The sequence below is a fragment of the Lissotriton vulgaris genome, chromosome 8 (genome assembly GCF_964263255.1).
Source record: "Lissotriton vulgaris chromosome 8, aLisVul1.2, whole genome shotgun sequence".
In the NCBI taxonomy this organism is placed as follows: Eukaryota; Metazoa; Chordata; class Amphibia; order Caudata; family Salamandridae; genus Lissotriton; species Lissotriton vulgaris.
Window position 1 is genome coordinate 424646186 of NC_141696.1, and position 24448 is coordinate 424670633.

General features: G+C 43.9%; 1 protein-coding gene across 5 annotated transcripts in view; it reads right to left on the minus strand.

The window, feature by feature from the left end:
• Positions 1–23552, minus strand: part of HERC2 (HECT and RLD domain containing E3 ubiquitin protein ligase 2) — a 1676463-nt gene extending 1652911 nt beyond the window's left edge. For all 5 annotated transcript variants that reach the window (XM_086934186.1, XM_086934185.1, XM_086934187.1 and 2 more), the window contains exons 1-2: positions 23398–23552; positions 16754–16861 (exon numbers count right to left, since the gene is read on the minus strand). In XM_086934186.1, the coding sequence (XP_086790312.1) occupies positions 16754–16828 (75 nt within the window). In that variant the 5' untranslated portion in view covers positions 16829–16861; positions 23398–23552. The remainder of the gene's footprint in view (positions 1–16753; positions 16862–23397) is intronic.
• Positions 23553–24448: the final 896 nt, after the last annotated feature.

The following is a 24448-nucleotide window of genomic DNA, read 5'->3' on the forward strand; positions in this document are numbered from 1 at the left end:
CATTTGAATGAGGCAAAACAAATCAAGGCACTTTTCTTGGTGATGGACAAATGATACATATTCACTGAAACCTAATACGCATACATTTTCATTTGTGTGCCATATAGTTCTATCAGTAAATATATGTCTGTGCAATTTTAGTGCTCATTTCAATAGAAAATGTGTCGTCTGTAAATGACTGTGCGGTACCACATGATGCTTTAGTATGCATTTGAGCCAGTGTGCTCCAAAATGCACCACCAGCTACTTACCACACCTTTGCCACCCTTCTGTTGGATACATTTGCCACACTCGCCCTTTGTGTGGAGCTAGGATTTATCACAATTGCTATGATTTCAGTGATATATCAGTGAAGTCAGCACCTCCATTCTGAAAATTGTTCTAGCACCACTAGTGCAAAGGTGCTGAAATAGGTAATTAAGTCCAGTTTTAAAACAAACCCTTGCAAGTATTCCCAAGCAAGACTCCGGTGAGCCTTTCAATATTTGCTGCTGTTTTACCTTACAAGGCCATTTCAACTGAGAATGTGCCCATTATAGGTGATCATACACAATCACCCCAATGGTGTATGGCTGCCCCCAAACTGAGAAACATGGATGTGGCCTAAAAGCCAAAGCTGCCAACTTTTATTTTAGAGAACCAGGTTCAAGTCCCAAGGTTGGCTCAACATCCTTTGATTCTGGGTAAATCACTTAATCTCCTGTGCTTAAAATAAATTGAATCTGACCTTGTGTAATGTAATCTGGTGCTCGTGTAAAGCCCTCCAATGCCCTTGGGCCGTGTTACTGCTATATAAAACTATATCTAACTTTATCTATCGATATATTTGTATTCTAAAATGCAACACAAGGTCCCGTTTTAACACAAAAATGGAAAGGAGACCTTACCCAATACTCTGCTGCAGAAGGGTTTTTCAAATTTTCTTAATTCACTGGTATCAACACTTCTCAGAAGCCTTGTGATTTTAGTGAACGGATGGCACAGGCCAGCACCCACCTCTGAAAAGTGTTCCAGCTCCAGTGTAGTTTACCATCTGCCACTTTTAAGGGCAGATCAATATTTTAGTAACAGCCTGATAAAAACATGTTGAAGGGCATGGTCAAGGTTGTGACATTTACAAACAATTGCCGATAGAGGGGAACGCAAAAAGATTTTAAGAGTATGGAGCAGATGTATCAAGCTTTTTACTGTCCGCAAACAGTAAAGAGCCTTTTGGGATGTACCATCCCAAAAGGCATTCGCAAAATGGGGAAATCGCAATTTTTTCGATTACCTATTTTGCAAATGCATTTAGGGAATCGCAATTTGCGATTCCTTAAATGCAATGCAGGAAGTAAGAAAAAATTGTAGCCTGGCTTTAAGGAATCACAAATTACCACCAACTTCAAGCTGGTGGTAATTTGAAAATTCCTAGAAAAATGCAAAAATGTGCATTTTTTCTAAGTGCCATGTGGCGCAAATACATGCCCTTGGGCATGTATGTGCGCCACATGCGCATACTTTCCTTTTTTGGGGTGCATCAGGGTGGCCTTTTGCCCCTTTACACTCTTGAAATTGCATGCACAATTTGCCAATACCTATTTGGTACTCGCAAATTGCGAATGCAATCCCATTCATTCATATGGGCATCTTGGCCCATATAAATGAATGGGAAGGCATTCCTTAATAGCAAATCGCAATTTGAGATTCGCTATTTAGGAATCGCAATTTTTTTTGCAAATCCTACAGACACTGCAGTTTGCGATTCGTAAATAGAGAATCAGTAAATATTTAAGAATCGCAAAAGCAATTTTTGATCTATCTGGCCCTATGTTATATTGATAATTCGCAGAAATTTCAAAGTGTGTCTACCATTACATTAAAAAAATAGCCCTAACCTCTTAAAGGCCATAAAGGTCCCAAATGAGATGTAGAATGCAAAAAGAGCTGTTTAGGTGCAACTGGTGCTCTAGCCCAAACTCCTGATATCCCAGCAATGAGAATACAGCTCGGAGACATCCTGAGTTTGGTCGAATTAAGACCTCTATGCAAATGTTTAGGAAATGGAGCAATAAGGCTTTTCAGAGCTAACAAACACACTGATCAGCACGAGGGCTTCGCTATAATTGCAATAAGCATTTAAATAAAAGTGACACACTAAGGGGGAATCCCTCACGAAGTAGATCTCAGAGACCCTAAAAAGGACTCAGTGAAGCACCCCCCTCCATTCAAAATGAAAACCAAGGAGCCCATCATGTTGTTTATGAAGTTGTTTTATGAACTGGTACATGACAATCAGAAAACGAAACTTGTGAACCCCCAAGCAACACTCAAAGACCAAAGTCAGGGGTGTGGAAAACCTATCAGCCTATGTCCATAACATACTGTTTTTTGGCATGGACAACAGGTTTTCATTTTTATTTTGTCCACTGGTTAAGTAGGTCCACCCCATGCAGCTCAAACCCCTTGGTTGCCTGTTTACAGCCCCACATTATGAACCTGTGAAGAGAATTCTCCTCAATTAAGATGGGTTATCCAGGTGTATAATAAGCTGTTCAGACTTGTATACATGGTTCCTTACTGCAAACCCGTAACTATTATAATGAGCACTCCAAGGTAAGAATGCAGTGAGCTGTGATCGTAGCTTGCTTCGCTGACATGTTCTAGCATAAAACCATGTACAGAACTGCAACATTTAACAATTCAACGCTACCTATAGTGCTTCCAGTTTATATGCAAATGCATGCAGGCGCCTAAAAGCAAGATTGGTGGTGGTATTTTTGCTTCAATATGGTGTAATTTTGGACATGATTTAATGTAGGCATAATTTAGTAAAACATGATTGGTGTATACCAACATCAGCATAAAACAGATATAAGCAACATGAAAATAAATCAAGTGCACAATTTCTACAAAAAGCCACAAAAAGCAACCCACATATATGCGCCCTTCCATACTGCACAATTCAGAATATGAGCAATTAACAAGAGTTTACAGAGGCAGGCCTGCAAACCGTAGATATTGAAAAAATAAATTCTGAATTCCATTTTTGGATGAGGCAATACACCTGTATTTGCTTATATGAAAATCTGATGAGTGATTTCAAATTCACTTTCTAAATATTTTACTTCTGCCCTTGTCAGGACTACATTTCCAATTTCTAGCGCAAGAAGAGATTTTCAGAGGAGTTTTTGAATATTTTTAAACATGTAGGTTTATGGGTGCACACAGATACAAAGGGGATTCCATTCCTTGGAAGGGGCACTTTCCACCCACTTCCCCCTCAGAGTAGATTTGCCTAAGGGTGGAAAAATCAGAGCCAAAAACCTAGATATAAGAACGCTGCCACAAATTTCCACTCACGCATTAAACCCAAAGGGGACATGTGGATTTTGTACTGGACAAGTAGAGTCAGGAATCATTCCTTCCCGTCACATGGACAAGTAGATAGTTTATAAAATTCCACACACCTAAAGATGAAGGGGCAACTGACAGTTCAGATATAGGGGTTTAGAGGGTTTCCCCAAGCAACTAACCCTTCTGACAAACAGCACTCAGCGGACAGGCATCATCATTGAAAGAAGCCGTAGTGACCAACACTGTAACAAGGAACTGCTTTTGGTGAAGGTCTGGCTACTCCCCATTGTTTTTCTCATGTGTTATTTTAAATCATATTTTGGCAGCCTGCCCCCCCCCTCCCTCCTTTGCTCCCCCACCCTAGACACTGAAAACCAAAATAAAAACACTTCTGAAATTAGTATGATTTTCGGTAGGGAAATAAATAGGTCATAGAAGCAGAGACTATACTAGAGATACCAAGAGATTTCTGGTAATATAAAAGTAACTGTCTATATTCCACACCCTTTGATGTCCCAAGGAAATTCAAGGGCCTTTTTTCCCCCTTGGGAAGCACTACTCAAAAAAAGCATTGGCATTGCCAAGAGGTCTCGCCTTAGGGACCTTGTAAGTGTTAAACTATGGAACAGTTGACGTTGTTGCACCAAGGATATTGTGCTGGATAACTAAACACTTATAAGGTCCCAAAGGCGAGACCTAAGTCTATGCCAATGCTCGTTTGTTAAAGGGAGGAAAGGCATACAAAATCCCACTGCCAAAATATTCTTCGACCTCAAGATTGCAAAGTGCGCCCAAGAATGAATTACTTGCAGAGGGCTTGAGAAAGGAGGTTTTGTAAAGTGCCATCAGGGAAGAGGGGTGGTTGTGATGCATAAAACTGAGAAAAATAGAGGCAGAAAGGGATTGCCAGGCTAGTTGCATCCAAAGCCACATGTAAATATACCAGCTCACAAGGGCCCCTTTGTGCTGGCCCCACAACACGAGGATTCGATTTTCCTGTGCGTGCCACACATACCCATTGGCTGCCGCTCCCTCATAGTGGAATGTGCGTGCGTGCACACTGCAGACCCGCTCAGAGGGAGCGGTCGTAATTCCTGAGGGAGTTGAGCGACTTTCTGAGAACATTAGGAAACAATGAACAAACTATGATAAAGGAAACGTTTTAGCAGTTGGAGGCAGTGGTGCAGGCGAAACGAAAGACTTTCTGTCACTGAATTATGTAAAACGTTATACTAATACCTACCCGGAAGGGGCGAGCCTGTGTAAAACTTTATAATAATTTCTACTCGTAAGGGGCGAGCCGCGACCAGAACATCGGGCAGGGGGAGTGCACGCGCGCACACACAGGAGACAACATATGCAGCTGGGCGGGCTTGAGCCGTGAGGGCTGAAGAAGTAAACAAGTGGGAGGAGTGCGCGCACGCTAAGCAGCAGCTGTTTGCTCTTTTTCAAAGCACATACTCGTGCTTGTGACGCGCCGCTGCGCACTCCCGCAAGCTACATGCCACCACAAGCACGAGTATGTGCTTGAAAAATAGCTGTACGACTGCTAAAGATCTCCTATGCGCGCTGCGTAGGCGAGACCTAAAAAGGGCCAACAAAGCAGACAGATAAATCCATAAATGGTCACAGGTTTCATTATGGCCACAAAAGGCATAACACATTAATAGAATATGTATACTTAACTTAATTGTGTAAAACTTGAGTGGAAAAGCGCATTACCTTTCTTGCACAGAATTTAGTTTACGACCTCTTCGTCACTGATAATCAACAGAAGGTTAATACACTAAGCATGACCATACCCTTCCCTTCAGGGCACATTAAGTGGAGTCTTGCAGAAGAACTGGGTTTTCTTACGTTTCCTTATTTGCAGTGACTTCACTGGTACCGGCCACTTCTATGTCATCACAACAAACAGAATAAAGAAACTGGTGCACACATAATCCGAAATATCAGCCTTTTTCAAATGTTAGGAGCCATCAAAACCAACAAACGTTATGGAAAGAAAATAATCCAGGCCAATCAATTAAATCAAATAATTTCAAAACAGAATATATTTTGGTTTGCCATTTACTTATGCACACCGGGTTTGCCACACACCCAGAAACTGCAGGGGTTCAGTTCAGTAATTGCACAGGTCCCTGGCTGGAAGCCTTCCTGGAAGCACACACGTGGAAGTGGATCAAACGACTACAAACTAAATCTGTCTCGGTTGTCAAGCTTTATGCTAGGATTTAAAATCTAAATGATGTTCTTAAGCAGAACAAATCCAAAATCTATGCATTATCTCAAGTAAAAAGCAGTAGAGTCTTCCAAAGAATTAGGTGGGGGTAGCGGGAGACATTTAGGTAAATCCTAAATGTTCAGAGGCATCATACGCAACGCTCCACAAAGCTTACTCCAACTAGTCATGCAGAGTAAGAGAGAGGACAGCCACAATGGTTCTCAAGCGAACACCATTTTCAAGACATCTGCAATTGTGGGTACTGCAACCTTTTCAGCAAATAAGTAAGGACATGATGCTTGCACAGTGGTATGAGGGGGGCTGTCAAATATCAAGTGCCCTTTACCCCGGAGACAGGTTCATCACCTTCCAAGAGGCACAGGGGATGTTTATTGTGAGAGGCAGGGGTGAGGTAGATTCATGCAGTACGCCAGAGGGAATTGGACTGGCTTCCCAATGTCTGGGGCAGGCTGCAGCGGCTCGGGCGACTCAGTCAGCCGACTGTTGTTGACAGACTGTCATGATTAGGCTGGCTGAACTAGTGTTGCCAGGCCCGCACAGCGCCTTCTAGTTGTTACTTGTTGCACTAACCAAGGGTCAAACAAGAATGTAATCGATATGCACTTAGAAATGTCTATGCAGTTTAATGTATTATGAAAAGCGTCCTACACAGCTGCTGGTCACGTGTAAGAATACACCTGATAAGAAACAAGACCCACAGAAACGTTGTTCTTATTCTTATGTCATATCTTGTTTCCGGATTTGGGCGCAAAATGTTTTGGCCTGCATTATATACTACATTTCTACAAAGACTTATCACATTACCGAATACTCGGCATTGGTCTAGAGTCTTGCGTACCCCATACCAGAACATGCAGCCCTTCTTCAGAGCCCTGGTTATCCAACGGCAGAACACTCAGAACGTATCCAGATCATGTTATCACAATATAGAACTTTCAGGCCTCAATCACACTCACTGTTTACCCAGAAATGAACATTCTGCCCTTCTCTATTGTGCCAGTTATCCGAAGACTGAACTCTCACCCATTCTCCAGGCCCTGATCTCACATTACAGAACGATCACTCCTTCTTCAGAGCCTATTATCCTACGCTTTGCGTTTTTACCGGCTTTTTAGAACCTCCAGCACAATATTAATTTATTCATTGCAAATACAAAGTTTGCTTATTAGTTTATTGCTTACATTTGTTAAGTAGTGTGAAGCTTTCATAAAGCTTGATACTGTATTAATACCTAATTCGTACCTTTAGGCAACTGCCGACAAGAAGTACACAGGTTTCTTTTTTTACACCTCAACTCACATTTCAAAGGCCGGCTTCTCTTACTAATGTAAAGAAAACGTACACGTCGGAAACACAGGCATCTATACAGATCAGCACTTCAGGCTTCTGACGGGCTTCAAATCGGCAAACAGTCCGAGTATAGGTCACTCACTGGTGCTATTTGTTGCTTTCTCAGCTGAGGCATGACTAAACAAATACAGAAACTGACCTCACTTATTGCACTAATAAAACAGTGATTAGATTACTCCTAGAGACAGATATACATTGGGCAGGAAATACTCAGCCACAGGGTCTGCACCTAAGACACACCTCAACCCTTGCTCCTGGTGTGCCATTAGCTGCACTGTCCGGAACAAACCTCGGCTACAGGCACACTGTCCTCAGACACTGTCCATGAGTGGTCATGAGCTGCACTGTCCAGAACAAAACTCGCCTAAAAGCACACACAGCTCACAATATCCATGAGGTGCCATTCGCTGCACTGTACGTAACAACAACCCTCAGCTACAAGCGGACATACCTCAGGCACTGTCTGTGTCATGTCGGTTAGTGCCCTTTAACTTCTAGTGCTTCGCAGAAGTTTCAAGATCTTAGAGATTCGTGTTGCTCAAATGAGTGTAATTTCTAATATTTATGCTTTGCTCGTCTTGCTTGATTTTTGCTCGCGAGAAAGTGTCACTTATAGTTGTTGAATGTCACTCATTTCACAAAATTATGAAAATGGCAAACCGAAGCAATCTGAAACCTTGGCAGCTATGAACAAAGAGCTTAGGTGTTCTGCTGCACTTTTTTTTTTTTTTTAATTTTTCTGCTGCACTTTTTATACGACTATCAGATATAGTAATAGGCCAAAGACAGGTAAAAGTGCAACACTTATTTCATCTCGAGGCTTCTTTGTGACGGAAGAGTATTGTTTTCGTTTTATCTAATTAATATTGGACTTACCATGAATGGACTGGCAGCAAAAAGTATTGCCCCATCATATTTTGGAGGGAAGTAATTTTATTTATAGTAAGAAGGACACCAAGTACAGACATACCCTCAAGGCAAGTCACTAAATGCCAACTTTTTAACTAGCAGCAGAAAATAGTCATTACATCATGTGCTGATGTTCAAAGTTAAGTGCTTGTAAAAACTGGATTTGTACAGAAAATTAGTTGCAAGATTATGAAAGTTGAACCTCATATAAAGACATAAAATATATTAAGTGCACTTTAGGATCTGGTTAAATAGATTTGGGCAGAGATCACGACAGCGATATAGAAAATGGAGTCCAAGGTAATGATTTGGACAATACATAGTAGTCATTGGAAAAATAAAACACCAGTTTATGCCGTGCCGCTTTGGAAAATGGGACATAAAAGATCTAAGGCCATCCTGGAAGGATCAGACATCGAATAAAGAATGTCGCCCATGCATATATAAGGATGAAACTCTTGCACACATTTTCTGGGTGTGGCCGAGATACCTGATGGAAAGGAAACAAATGCTGAAAGGAATTTTTAGAGAGCTAAAAATACGAACATGCAGGCAAGTGGTAACCTTTTGGCAGGGTGGCTCCTCTATACCGCTTACATGTTGGGGAGTAAAATTTGCAAAAGTAAACATGAAAGCAATAGAACCACCAACATAAGGCACCTGCACCTTAACAAAGTATTACAATTGGTAAGAAAAACCAGCAGATCAGTTCATGAATAAAGTAAAACAATTAAGTTGCACAAAGCATCAGCACTTTAACCCAGGGTCTATGTAACGCACAAAGGAAGAACAGTTAGAACAGTGGAGAAGTGTGGCTCACTGGTTAGAGGAGGCAGACCCTGATGCAGGGGTCAGACCTGGGACCAGGGTTCAATTCCCGACGCTGCAGGGTCTTGAGCTCAAAATGTCCACGGACTTGATAATTCTCGCCTCTGTGCCTATTCGAATCATGGGTTCACACTCTGCAACTCTGGGCAATAGCTTGCTTAATCTCCACTACGGCCCTACCGCGATGGGATGCCTGGTCTTCACCTTGGGGATGTCCAGTAGGGGTTATCTCGCAGGGAAAGCCAAGACGGGTTCCCAAAGCAAGCGCTAAGAGACCTGTCGGTGATTTGGCGCTATATAAATCGAAAATTAACATATTACCCTGGGCAATAGAACTGAAGATCAATTAATAGAAACCAAGTATTGAAAGGAGCATTGGAAAATAATAACAAAGCCATCGCACTTTAAACCCCAGGACAACAATTAGTAAGATAAACAAATTAAAATGTACCGCAGCATAATATCACTTTAAATATTAAAGCATGACTCCTACTCGTTTTTTACAATTAGTCGTATTTTAATACTGCATTTTAAGATTTTATTATTGAAAGTAAATACATTTAAACCAAATTGGGACAATATTAGGCAATGGGCGGTTTGCACCAAGCTCTTGCACTTTAAATAATGGGACTACATTAAGAACAAAGAAAAATGGCTACCCTCCTTGTAGCGAGTTTTAAAGAACAATTAATTGAGCTATGGTCTCATAAGAACTGTAGAAATGCAAATTTGTAAAATTGGAGTGTACAGGTCTTTTTTTAAAGATTCGATAGGTATTTATACCTAAATTAATCTATTCTGAAATTTAAGGAATGTATGATTGTGTAATGGTTTTTATTGACCAAATACCCAAATAAATAAATACGAAATAGTAGTACATGGTGCTAAATCTCAAGGTCAGACGTTAACAACAAGTATTTACCGCAAACAAAAGTGCACTTCCTTAACCCCTAGCTAAGCCTAAAAAAATAGTACCTACTGGAACTGTGACTGAATCATGAACATAACAATTGCGTATTATAGGCCTCATAAGTTACTTCCAAATAGCAGAATACGAGGGGTATTAAAGACTGCATTTAACAGGAACACATTACACCACACCACGTTGACCATGTCTGTGCATGCTTCAGCTGTGACGTTAACAGAAAATAACACAACAGTATCTCTTAATATAATATGCAGATAGCGTCAGTTCGAAAAGGCAAAAGACAATTGTACACATTCGGCAGATAAAAAAATCTCAGTCCTCTAGGGAAACAAAATAAAAAGACATTGGCGTCTATTAGGAAGGCGGGCAGATCGCCAAAGCACCCCGCCAGACAGCCTTTTACCCTCACCCACATTAGCAAGGCGGGGGGTACCGTGGCGGATGGAAAGACCGTCTGCTGCTTTTCCGCCGGTAGGCAATTGCCATGATTGCCTACCGGGCGGAAAAGGCCTGCAATATGGTGGCGTCGCCTTGCAGGCACAGTCATCCATATTACGATGGTGGCGGTGTAATGCCTTTGGAAAGGCATGTGGTGCTTCCTTTGGGGGCCCGTTTTGGGCCCCCAGGAGGATTGGGGGTGGGGGGCTGCACTTGGGGGATACCCATGGTACCCCCCCCCCCCCCCAACACTGGCATACACAAGGTGGCAGTCACCGTGCGGTGCCTGTCACGTTGTGCATGCCAATGCACAACATGCATATATTGCATTGTGGTGGGTGCTGCTTACAGCACCGCCCGCCACAATGCAATATAGGCGGGATGCAACCGCCAGGGTGGCGGTCGCATCCTAATTGGCGGTGCAGGACCGCCGCACCACTGGCGGCCGGTCCCAGCATCGCTAGGGGAGTCCGCCCGCCATCCTAATAGACCCCATAGTGTGATGCTATCTCAGGCATTCTAGAAAACTTAACATAAGAGAAGTCGCTTAGGAGTCCAGATGTTAAAATGTAGGACATTACTCGTCACAGACCTAATATCATTTATAATCATTTGATCTTTAAAGTATGCTGTGAGGACAGATTCAACAAGTGGGGAAAGCTGTAAATCAGCCCTAGTAATTGCAGGACAGATACAATCTCATAATATGTATATATTATCGATCTGCTTTATAAACATTTCTTGCCAAAATATAAACTCATGCATATGCATAACATAAACACTTGATAAATTAAAACGAATTGTAAAAGCAATATCTCAAATGGTTTGTTTAGCTCGATGGGTCAGGGGAAAGATGTATTCACTTTTGAAACAAGAGAACAGCATCTTAACTAAGAACACAAATGGTTTCCCAAAGACCACATGACAAAACACATTTAGTCACACATACTAGACTAGGGTTTACAAAGTGAAAGAAAAACAAAGCTCAACTGTTTGATACAATCGGACCTGAAAGCTAAACTTCACTTGGTTTTCACAAAGTCTGAAGGTTTAGCAAAGCCATTTGAAAATAGATTCGAAATAGGCAAAAATACCATGCAAAAACGAAAAGTGAAAAAAACAAGCACTAGCGAACCCCTTGCTACAGGGCCAGGTTTTGGGAGGTAATAAATCACCTTTTTTAACCCCGACCATGACACCCTTAACTACTTCGACGCTACTGACGGAACCGTTCCGTCACGCCCCTCGGGTGGGCTGTGCTCATGACGGAACGGTTCCGTCACGGCCCGGCCGCCACGCTAGCGCGGCGCTGATTTCGCGCCTGCGCGGCGGGTTTCATTAAGCGGGCGGGGCCGTGACGGAACCGTTCAGTCACAACACAGCTCACCCGCGAGCCGCGACGAAACGGTTCTGTCACCAGCGCAGGTGAGCCGCGCGCGCGCCCGCGACCGTTAGCGCTGCGGCGGAATAGCCGCCGCAGCAAAGGAGTTAAGGTGGAAGCTACAATCCCTGAAGCCCAGTGGGTGACCCATTTCACAGGTGTATTTCAACCTGCTGAAAGAGAGTAACTACAAAACAGAGATTTACTTAGATCCTCTTGGTCAGACTCAGCCCCAGCACGTTTAAAAATCTCTATTGAGATAACTGAGTATTAGCATAAACCAGTCAGCTCACGGAAAAGGGCGCGGCCTTAATGGGGGTCCCAGTAGACTTTTTTTTTTTTTTTTATCAAATACCAACGTATGGGGCCAAGTATTAACAATGTCTTAAGAAGTGCGGTTGAAGGTGAAATAACTGAGTCATGGAGATTGGCCACTCTTGTCCCCATTTTTAATAAGCATTGCATAGCCAATAGGTCTCGCCTTTGGGACCTTGTAGGTGTTTAGCTATGCAGCATATTATCCTGGGTGCTGTACCACAAGAGATTGAAGAGCTATAAGAGAAAATCCATTGAGCCAGAAAGAAAGAGTCAATTAATGGGAGGGCAAGACAGAGAAAGAGAGAAAGGTAGAGGAAAACAGAAATGAAGAGAAAGAGTTTGTGGGAGAAGGTAAGTGTCAGTTGGGACTGATGAGATGCAAAGAAGTCTTGAATGCTCAACCTAAATAACAGTCAAGTAGGACTAAGTGACCCATTTATCAACAGACAGACACTGCATCATGGGTAAGATATACCTTTTGAGAGAGGAAAGAATTTCTCTTTAGAAAATTGCTATACTGTACTTAATTCCGTTTACAACAGACCGATTGCTCCACGCCGTAGACGAATGGAGTGGACATTGTTTCTTACATGACAAAATGCTTAGTAACTAGACAGAACGGTGGCACGTACTTTCAGAAGTACAGGATGGATTTTTGAGGTCTAATGAATATATATCTTTTTTTTATTGATCAGTGTTGATGATCAAGTGGTTTCAACTCCTGTCAAGTAAGTTCAGTAAAAGAGCACAGGGCGACTTAGCTCCAGGAGACAGTCAAGGCAATTCAGAGCCTACCTGAAAGTAATATGTACACAAATAGTGAAATATTTTATTTATGATATACAAAACTGTTACACAGTCGTGCAAATGCCTTCCACTAACTTGATATTCAAAAGCAAAGGCATTAATTCCCCCACGGCATTTAAAGCGGAATAAATATGTAATGCGCGTAACTGTATTTGGACATACGAGCAAGCCTTAAAGTAAGAACCCCCACCCCTTTATGGAGACCTATGGGAGATATTTAAACATGCAAAAAATATTGTTTGATGCGGTTTACAAGATTGAAAGTTTCATTTGCCAATGCTGGTATTTTAAGATACATTTTTTCGGAACTTGCACCACTGCCTCTTTAATGTTCGAGACTTACAGCAGGAGAGTGAGAGTAAAGTGTTCGGCAGACAATCAGCTGTAACAACAAGTGGAGACTGGTTTTGTGTGAAGGAGAGGAGAGGCTCTTGACACAAGTTTCTAAGGACATGGACTGATAGAACTGTGTGTAGAGTAGAATAAAGGACTGATTGATGAGTAAAGCAAGGCTCAAAAATATGGAATAGGCTGGTAAATTATTTGCATGAGGCACAGAAGCTACTTCACGGAAAACATGGTCTTTATTAAGAGCGGACAGCTTCTCACGGGGCTGTGCTTCTGGGGGCACAGGGTTAGGGGGGTGCTCGGAGGTCACGTCAGAGTGACGGTGGCTGTGAAGTGTTTGGGTGAGGTACGGGCGAACTGGGTTGGTGGGACGTCCTTGGAGTGCCATAACGCTGGAGAACGCTGTGCAAGGTGCGCGGGAGGATGTCTTGGCAGGTCAAGTTCTGGAACACTGGGCTGTCTGAAAGACGTTTCGGGCGGGTCTGCCAGTGCAGGGGGTGGAGCCACGCAGGCAGGAAATGTACAGCGAGGGAACTGGCTGTGCAGGGACTTTCGTCCTGTCCTGCGTGGAATGTTGCGAGGCTCTGTGGGAAGGGAGAGGTCTTAGCTTGCATGGAGTTGCTAGGAGGATCGTGCTGTGCTTGCAATGACGAGTCACGTGCACGAGGGCGTGGATCTTCCTATGAAGGGGCTATGAAAGAAACTGACAGGGTAGAGAGATGAGGCTAGCGCCAAGTGCTGCCTACGCAGTATGGATGGACTTCCTTGTAGATAACTGGCTGCATTAATTTTAAACCAACAAATGCAGAAAACAAAACGTGACAAGAATGCAGCAAATATAGGGGAAGTGGTGGCGCATTAATTATCAAGCCGTTTATGGAATGTCGTGGGGTCGTGTAGTGTGTGTGGGAGGGCTAAGCATGTAGGGCTGTAGGAGAGTGTGGACTGTGCACTGCCGTGACTATTCGGGATAAAGTTCCATTGATGGAGTCGTCATGAATCTATTGTGGGTGACACAATGAACGGAGGGATGTTGGACGTGCACGCAGTGCAATGTTGGCAAACCGTAGTGTGTTGTGGGGGGGGATGCATGAAGGAGATGTTGGGTCTGGCTGTGCAGGAAATGGATTCATTGGGGGTGAACGGTAAAGGACAGAGGAGGTGAGGGCCGATGACAAATTAGATTCCAGCGTTTAGACCTCAGCCGCCGATTTAAAGGGCTGCAAGCGCACAGAACTCATGGGCACTGACGGGGGCAGCTGGCACTATGTAATGCCCTGCATTCAATACAAGTAGAAGGGATGTGAGCACCAATCAAAACAAGCGCAGCCTGCTCCAAGGATACGGTGGCGGCAGCCCTAATGGATGTGACATCAGCTCTTTTCAAGCACTCACGCTTGTGCTGGCATCCACCTTGCGGGAGCGAGCAGCAGCAAGAGAGACATCTGTTTTCAATTAGCACGCGCGCCGCTGCTCACTCACGCAAGGTGGATGCCAGCACAAGCATGAGGGCTTGAAAAGAGCTGACCAATTTCTAAAGGTCATCTCTTAAAGCAGCGCATGTGCGCTGCCTAGGCAAGACCTAAAAAAGGATGACACATTAGCTCCAGCCCGTTATAGGCCTATTTCTTTAATTGATGCAACTGCAAAAATCCTGGGACGAGTAATCTTGGCACAATTAGAGACACTGGCAGAAGAGAACAAGGTTTTAACTCCCGCCTGGTTTAGGTCTGGCATAGGCACCGTAGAACAAACATTAAATCTAGACCTCATCACTTGCAAATACAAGAAGGCAAAAGGGGGGCTATTTGTATGGCTTTTATCAACCTATCAAGTGCCTTCGATTTAGTCAATAGGAATAAATTATGGGAAATAATGCAGAAGATGGGGGTGGAACCAGAATTATACACCCTAAAAAAAACGCTTGCATTACGATCTGAAAGTCTCGTTTTGATATGGTCCGCAATGGGTTGTATCCACTCATATAGAATATTTCAGAGGAGTAAGACAGGGATGTTTTTTAGCCCCTTTCTTATTTCTGGTTTACATAAATGGCAGAACACTTATTACTGGTGGATGTTCCAAATGCGGGAGGATGTTCCAAATGTGGGAGATCAATCAGTGCCCATACTTTTATACGCAGACGATATGGTCCTGATCGCCCACACGCCAAATGCACTCCAGAAGCTGTTAAGACTATTATACGGAGTATATGGAGGGTTTGGATCTAAAAGTGAATCACTCAAAATCTTATGCCATGACATGTGGTCCATTGCACATGAAATCTAAACACTTCAAAATGGGGTGGGGGAACACTGCTGAAAAGGATAATAGATGTTAGTTGTCTAGGAATCGTTTTTATCTCATCCCCAAGATGGAAATCACACCTCCATATAAAACTGCAACAAATGGGAAAGAACATGGACGCCATTTACCACTCTGCAAGTATTTTAAAAATTAAACCCTTGGCAGAGATAATAGCCTTGTATAAATCGAAATGCATCCCTGCCACCCTATATGGACCAGGGGTATCGGGGTACCAAAAAGCGGACACGCTCCAACACAAAGAAAACAGTTTTGCGCATAGGTTGCTTGCAGTCCCAAAAAATACCGCACATTTTATATGCGACAAGGAGTTAGGCCTACCTTTTATAGGAGATCAGATAAAAATTGCACCACTACTCTTATGGATCAAGTGCTGGCAAAATGCAGGGGTGGATTTAGCGAGAGAGTTTATGCCAGACAGTCTTCCCTAGATAATGTGAACAGGGTACCGTGGCCGATGTATGTAAAATAATGTTTTCACAAATTGGGCCTAATAGAAATGTTTGCATTCCCCAATCATATTTCCTATGCCAAAGCCATTGTGAAATGTCACCATGCGGAATTCTGCCTTTAGGGGAAGATTACAGGGTGAATTGAATATGGGAACAGATGAGCAGCATCTGCAAATTTCAACGGTTAAAATTGCTGAACCATATTTGGGATGGACAGAGAATGCAAATTATCTACTTTATTTAACTTAGTTTAAAGTTACTTTTCCAACACTATGCGCATGGCAGCGCAAATTACCCTCATGTCATTGTAACAATGGTACAAAGCAGAGCACGTGACTTTTTTTTTTATTCTGCCCACTATGCTCAGGGCAAATAAGCCCTTTTTTGGCATCCTTGCGGTGTAAGGCACTGATTAAACAACATTGGTTAGCAGTGGAATTTTAACAAAAAATAACAACGATAGACATATGCCAGGCAGTTTTAAATGTTATTAGGAGTGGGATCTAGATTAGAAACAGTTATGAGTTTATAACTATCTAATGGAAGTTTTTAACGATAACCTTGTTCTTATTACCTTTTAGAATTATTTATGAGGGAAAAACTTAGATTGTCACCACATTTAAGGTTTTTATTGATGTAATGTTTGAAATCATCTTTTCAAATATAAGTTTATTTAGGTCTTATAATTTGTGATGTTTTATATGGGTTTTATGGCAAATTGCAGATATAAAGAAGTTTTGACTTGACTACTTGAAACTGTATCACCAAAATCTAACGGTAACATAGCCACAAAATACCATGGCCTAGATGAATAGCTCATGCAGGCAATGGCAAATCATGAAAAACACATAATGGCTAAAAGGGCGCTAACCCCAGTCGCCTTCTGTACTGCTTTTCACACTTTTATGAGAAACAAATGACATGTGATCTTTCTCGCGGATAAAGGAGTCTGTCCCCAGCTAAAAGTATTATGCCAGGAGACAAACCTTGTACTAATATGCAAAAAGAAGGCAACACTCGAAAACTCTGCACACAAACGTATGTTCTAAACCATCATTAGATTCTCAGAAAGGTAATTGTCTTCTTACCTGCAAATCTGTCTTCAGCCATTTGGAATCCAACCGAGCCTGCGCAGCCAAACAAAAAGGTTCCGATGGCATCATCCTTCTTCCCCCAAGTATAATCCGAGCTGAGGCCTGTCAGATAAAAATAAATGAATAACTGAAGGATTTCTAAATGACTTAAGTTTTTCCTATGTACAGACATCCAAGTTTGGGAACACTCTCCTGCCATTAATTGGGACACCCAACAGGCATCATGTATTTTAGAAAACTATTAAGAACCTGCTGTTCCCTAATAAATGATCCATCAGGTGCGGATTTCAAGGTGTAGAGGTAATTATACACAATCTGTGAGCCTCTCCCTTTCGTTTTCACCTTCGTATGTGGCGACAATGCAGTTGCAACACAACTAGAGCTCCTTGGCTCGGCCAGAACAACACTAAATACGGATGCAGAAAATTCGACCGTCCCCGCAAATACTATAGCACAACTAAAGAAAAAGCTTAAGGAACAAGGCAGGATGGCCTCAAGAGAATACGATATAAAACAAGTCAGAAATATTTGAGGAGCAGAGGGGCTCTCGGCATCACACAAAGCCACACATTCTCAACCATACTTGAGATTAGCCATTGGAAAACAAGCCTTTAAGAGCATACAAGCATTTAGGCTCTCAACAACGCCCATATGGGAATACAGGGCGCACTGGAAGAACTTGACACAGAGGCACGGGCAATGTAGGCTGTGCCAATACCCCTCAGAAACAGCTGCCAACATTACACGCTGATGCGCAGGCATGCTACAACAGAGGCAAAAGTACTTAAGGCTAGTATTTTTGCAGCACGGGTCAAGAACATGCAAAGAGGCACTAAAGCCAATCTACACCACAGTGATACCAAAGGAATTAGCTCAGTTTGGCAAATATTTTTTGGAAGCCTACTGGCTCCTACGTGAGGCCTGTCCAATACCGGGGGCCGCCAACGCAAATTCCTAAAAATTATGGAAAAAGGGCAGGCTGCTACGTACATGGGCACACTATCGTATGGATGAATTCGAGCATGAACCATAACTTATCCTGCCAGAGACAATTTGCGACATAGTTTACACTGCATCATTAAACTTAGTACTTCTATATTTTCAGAGACTAGCACTTTATAATATTGGACTTTAGCCCTAGGGTTTTAAAATCAAGTTTTAAAAATAGCACATTACAAGATGCTGCTTATTCGCACAATAGTCATTATTACTCATTTATGTCTGTGCAACTTTTTGTTTCCTGTACTTGGAACTTTAATGGACTTGATTGTCTAACTAAAGTATTTAACTGACTTGAAAGAAAAAAAATTAACTAAAGCACATCTACAGCAAGCCAAGATATCACAGAAATGATCCTAAAAACCACAACCAAGCATAACAAGGGCAGTCTCTTGACTATCTCCAAAGCACCTACGGCCTCATGAAGCACTATACAACTACAATACAATATAAAAAGTTTCTCCTGATAACCAACACAAGTGAATGCAAATATTCTATACCAAACAAATACACCCCAGTATTAAAGAAATTGCTCCTTGATCCACAAAACCCAGGCAAAATAAAAGTACACCGGGGAGTTTAAACAAACTCATCGCACATAAAACAAGGATAACTATCCAGCCTGCACTACAGTGACAATGCCAGCGGCCTCTAAAGTTGATCGCCAGCAACTAGGGCATGAAATAAATGATTGATTGCTTGTTTGGAAAGCAACTCCTGCCTGAAAGCGAAGCTTGCAGAGACACCGTGAGATAAATAGAAAAACAGTCAGTGGATAAAAAACACAACCCCCGATGACCTCCTTGAAGATAGGGTTAATTATTTTAATTACCGGTCATCACAATAGAGAACAGAGCAAACAAGAAGTCTTTCAATGCTGTATTTACCCCAATATCAACCTCACATTAAAGTACTGAATTATTCACATCAAAAGCATATCCTTCTACATCAATGTGGTACCCTTATGAAACTGGGGCCTGGGAATGAGTAGTCTCAGGTACTACGAATCTAAGGTTAAATATACTCAAGACGTTATCTGCTGAAGTGTCTTGTTTGGGCATTGTCTGTTGCCTGCATCCATTTCAATCAGCTAGTCCAGAGGAATTATTAAGTGTTGATTATTTTAGAGCCTGTGACTTCGTCATATCACTAGGCAATCCATTTCTCCCACTGTTGTGTGCAATTCAGTCTGAAGTGGAAATTATGTGACCGAAGCGGCATCGTTGGGGCAGACTTCGTAGCCACTGCAAGAAGACATTGCAAATATCGGTATAACTCTAAACTAAAATGGTGGTTTCTGAGATCATTACTAATACAACACTGTGTATTTGGTATTATGTCTGAAAGACAGAAACATTGTACACATTTAATATTATGGCTTTGACAACTGCAAAGTGTGCCAAAGCTTTTACAAATGTGGATGTCTACCAGAACTCCCAAGCACACAAGGATGGAAAAATAAATGGTTTTCGCAATTAAACAACTTAGAATTATAATATTGACTCTTACTATACCAGGCACTATTTCGGACTCATTCGATTACATGGAATTGAAAATAGAACCTATGACAATAGTTTCTGCAAATACCTGTTCTGCCGTCGAGCAGTCTCTTGGCACTAAGGCACATATGAAAAGAGTAGAGATAAAGTGACAGTGATCAGTAGAGCTCCAATTAAGAGTGCTGAAATAGAGGTTTTTAAAGTTTGCGTCTGAAATGATTGGGCTCTTCTACTTCTTTCAGGGGCAGAGGAAGTCCATTCCACAGTTTTACCACACTAATAAGACAATGCATAACCACACCGTGTAGACTGTGTAAATACATAGGGCACTAATAGACAATGCATGACCACCCCGTGTAGACTGTGTAAATACAGAGAGCTTTAATAGATAATGTATGACTACCCCTTGTAAACTGTAAATGTAGAGAGGTCTGGAGACGAAGCTGATTTGTTAAGCACAAAATTCGAGGCACTGCTGAATGAAGATTCCCACAAAAAAAGTATTGTGTACTAAACAGAGCAAATTAAATTGGACGTGCTCTTTCACAGGGAGCAAATTATTCAGACTTATCAAGCTGGGACGACATAACCATACCAGTTAAGGGTGCAAAGCAAGTGAACCCTTGTATTCTGGAATGGTCATATTCTGAGCAGCAAATAGAGACAAACTCCTAGACTGGCACCGTTTGAAGTCCTAAACCACTTCTAAACGCGAGGTGTTGAATAAAGAGAACTGAATATTTGTCTCTTCAACCCCACCCACTACGCCGGCCACACGCTTGACCCCATCTCCTTCGGCCACTCCACCGGACTCCATTGGACTGACCACAGCTGCATCCACTTCAGCTTCAGAAGAACCAGGACCCACCACCACCCGCAACATATTCCTCGCAGGAGCTGGAGCAAGATCACCGCTGAGCAGCTCGCCACCTCCCTCCGCCAGAACCCTCCCGCCAGCACAACAGACCCCAACGAAGCAGCCAACAACCTCACACAGTGGCTCACCAACTGCGCAGATGACCTCACACCACTGAAGAACCCTTCCAGCAGACCCAACAGCAAGAAAGCCCCCTGGTTCACCGACAAACTCAAGATCTCCAAAAAGAACTGCCGCACCCTCGAGAAAGCCTGGCGCTACGACCAGAGCACAGACAACATGACGGCCCTCAAGCACGCCACCCGCAAACACCACCAGCTGATCCGCACCACCAAGAAGACAGCATTCAAAGAACGACTGGACAATACGCCCACAACAGCAAGGAACTCTTCAGCATCGTCAAAGAGTTCTACAACCCCAGCGCCGGAAACAACAACTTTCCCTCGCAAGACCTCTGCGACTCACTCGCCTCGTTCTTCCACCGCAAGATCGCTGATATACACAATAGCTTCGGCGCACCAACCACGCACCCAACCAACGCCCCCCACCACCACCATCTGCGCCTGGACCCCGGTCAGCACCAAAGACACCACCTGCACGATGAACACCATCCACTCCGGATCACCAACCGACCCCTGCCCCCACCACGTCTTCAACAAGGCCGACTCCATCATCGCAGCCCAACTCCGGGACATCATCAACACCGCCACCTTCCCGGAGATCTGGAAGCACGCCGAGCTCAGCGCCCTTTCCTGAAGAAACCAACAGCGGACCCCACCGACCTCAAGAACTACCGCCCCATCTCGCTCCTCCCTTTTCCTGCCAAAGTCATCGAGAAGACCGTCAACAGACAGCTTGCCACCTTCCTCGAGACGAACGGATCCCTCGACCCCTCGCAGTCGAGTTTCCGAGCAAACCACAGCACCGAGACCACCCTCATCGCAGCCACTGACGACATCAGATTCCTGCTCGACAACGGGGAAACAGCGGCCCTCATCCTCCTGGACCTCTCTGCAGCTTTCGACACTGTCTGCCACCGCACCCTAGTACAGCGCCTCAACAACATCGGAATCCAAGAGAAGGCACTGGAGTGGATCATCTCGTTTCTCGCCGGAAGAACCCAGAGAGTCCGCCTCCCCCCGTTCAGATCCGAGACCACCGAAGTCATCTGCGGCGTACCACAAGGATCATCACTCAGCCCAACCCTCTTCAACGTCTACATGAGCCCTCAAGCAGCCATCGCACACAAACACAACCTCAACGACGACACCCAGCTGATCCTCTCCCTCACCAACGACCCCGCCACCGCCAGAACCAGCCTACACGAAGGGATGAAAGGCGTTGCCAAATGGATGAAGAACAGCCGCCTGAAACTGAACTCAGACAAGAAGGAAATCCTCATCCTGGGATCATCGCCCTCCGCCTGGGACGACTCCTGGTGGCCCCCTGCCCTGGGCACCACTCCCAAACCAACGGACCACGCACGCAACCTGGGCTTCATCCTGGACTCCTCCCTCTTGATGACCAGAAAAGTCAACGCCGTATCATCATCATGCTTCAACACCCTGCGCATGCTCCGCAAGATCTTCCGTTGGATCCCCACTTAAACCAGGAAGACGATCACCCAGGCATTCGTCACCAGCCGGCTGGACTACGGAAACGCCCTCTACGCCGGAACCACAGCCAAACTTCAGAAAAGACTCCAGCGCATCCAGAGAGCCTCCGCACAACACGTCCTGGACATCCCCCGACACAGCCACATCTCCGGCCACCTGAGAGACCTGCACTGGCTCCCCGTCAGCAAGAGGATCACGTTCAGACTCCTCACCCACGCACACAATGCCCTCCACGACCTGGGCCCCAAGTACCTTAACAACCGCCTGACCTTCTACGCGCCCAACCGCCAGCTACGATCGCCCTCGCCGCCGTACCACGCATCTGCAAAGCCACCGCCGGGGGAAGATCCTTCTCCTACCTGGCAGCCAAGAAATGAAACTCCCTCCCGATCCACCTCCGGCTGACCCAGGATCATCTCTCCTTCAGGAAGCTCCTCAAGACTTGGCTCTTCGAGCAGTAACGGACCCCTCCCCCTCAGAGCCTGAGACCCTCCCAGGTGAGTAGCGCACTATACAAATGCCCATGATTGATTGATTGATTGATTGATTCAATTAAATGCTTCACCAAGGATTTCCAAAGGCAGAGTTAGGTTTGTTGATGGAGTTTAGACAAAAATACAGTAAGTGGCTGGATTTTGCCACAGGTGCATGGGCACCTTTTAGGTGAGATGCCGTTCTATATTCTACAGCCAAAACTGAGAGACTTATTTGATTTTCTGAAACCAAGCGTCACTACTGAATTTAAGGTAAATGACAAGTGGGCAAATAACTGGGGTCACTAAAGCCAAAACGCCACTGGAATTTAGATCAATTATAGGGGCGCTAAATAATACTATAATGGTAATGAGGTATGGCCCCTTGCGCCTCAAAATGCCCAAGTTAAGGGACTACTGGTGACGGCAGTAAAAGAGCCGTTAAAACAACGACAGCAAATTACACTCATTCGGACGAAGCAATCCCCTGAATATTAAATAGGTTTAACAAAAAGAGATAACCCCAATAACATCACTGGGATACCTTCTCAATTATAACTTAATCCGGCCCAGAGATAACATCCCCAAGCCACAGCTCCCCTACCGATTCCCCTTCCAGAGGTATGTGCATGAACACCAACCATAACTTTCATTAGCTTCAAGTCAAAATGTGGGTAGTTGATAATAACACTGCGAGGCACAGGCTCGAATGATAAATCGAGTACCATATTTCTGCAGAAAGTCACAGAAAATTATTTTGCAGGCGGAATCGGGGTTTATGTTTATCAGACACTGTGTGCCTCATTCTGTTCCCTAAATATCTGAGGAGGGCTTCATTTGTCATGACTGTTGGTGCTGTGATGCTGAATAGAGGCCAACACCCCTACACCATTCTCATCTACACTGGTGACATCAGAGCATTTCCAGGTTCCTTTACTCTATAATATGCTACAGAGCTAAAATGGAGGGGCATAACCATCCAGAAGAGGGGAGAGAAAACAAACTAAAGATGGGAAGGTGTATACCAAAAGACCTCATAGATAAAGTGTCTAGCCCCATACTGGCAGAGAAACAGACGCCGTGACCAAGGGCTAGAGGAATAACAGCGGAGGCCTTCTATAACATGCATACAATCTATGTACAGAATGGGGGCTTAACCCGTCGCAGTGCTTACCCGTTAGTGTGGGCGCCCGGGGTCTTCCTTCACTCTCTGCTGGCCGCAGACGGCCCCTTCTCCTTTCCCGCTGACCGACCCCTCTCTACTGCTGCTTATCAGACCCCCATCGCTCTGGACAGTGCAGTGACAGTAGTGAATGTTCCGCCAATCACAGAGACAGAGAGGGGTCGGACGTCAGGCCATTACGCCAATCGCTGAGATCTCTTGGGGCGGGACATCCGCTTGGCTGAAAGGGATAGAGTCGAACGTTCCCCAGCAGGGAGCTCGGAACAGCCGCAGAGCGGCAAAAGGCGGATATGTCAAAATACTTCTGGTCACGTGAATAGCAGCCATCTTAGAATGGGATCAAACTTAATACCGAAACTGTAGCGAACTGGTGGCTCAGACATGGTTAACCTCTTCGTTACCGTCGATCCTGAAGGGGTTGCTTTAAGCGATGACACATAAAAGATTAGCATTTTTTTTTTTACCTCTGTTCACTTTTATAATCATTAGAAGTAATTTTGACAGCATTAACGTGCTTTTCTAGCAAGTGGTTTGTTTCTGTATTTTTTCGTTTTTAAAGGGGGAAAGGCATGCTTTGCTTAATTTCTCCAACTGTTTATTGGTACTTGCTACAATATTTCCTGCCCTGCTGGTTAAAATATTGGCCTGGTGATGACCCTGAAACTATTAAAAAAAATTGCCACCATGGAAACCACACGACTTTTAGGGCCGTAAAAATTTGAGGAATTATATCTAAATTTCAGAACCTTTACATTTTGAAAATTCGTAGGAGTACCTCAAATTAATCAGCAGCGCTTTCTATGCACTACGCGCTCTCAGCAAATTCGCGGAAGCACGCACCTTTTTTAAAACTTGCTGTGTTTATTTTAATAAATTAGTTTTCAGCCTCATATTTTAAATAGCACGTATAGCGCTTACTTGCACCATAATCGGCACTCCCACCACTGTTTTAGCGGGTCATTTGCTGCTCCACACTACTCACAGCCATCTTAGTGGTAGGTAGGGACGTATAGCGGCGCCATTTTGGTGAGCACTCTAGTGC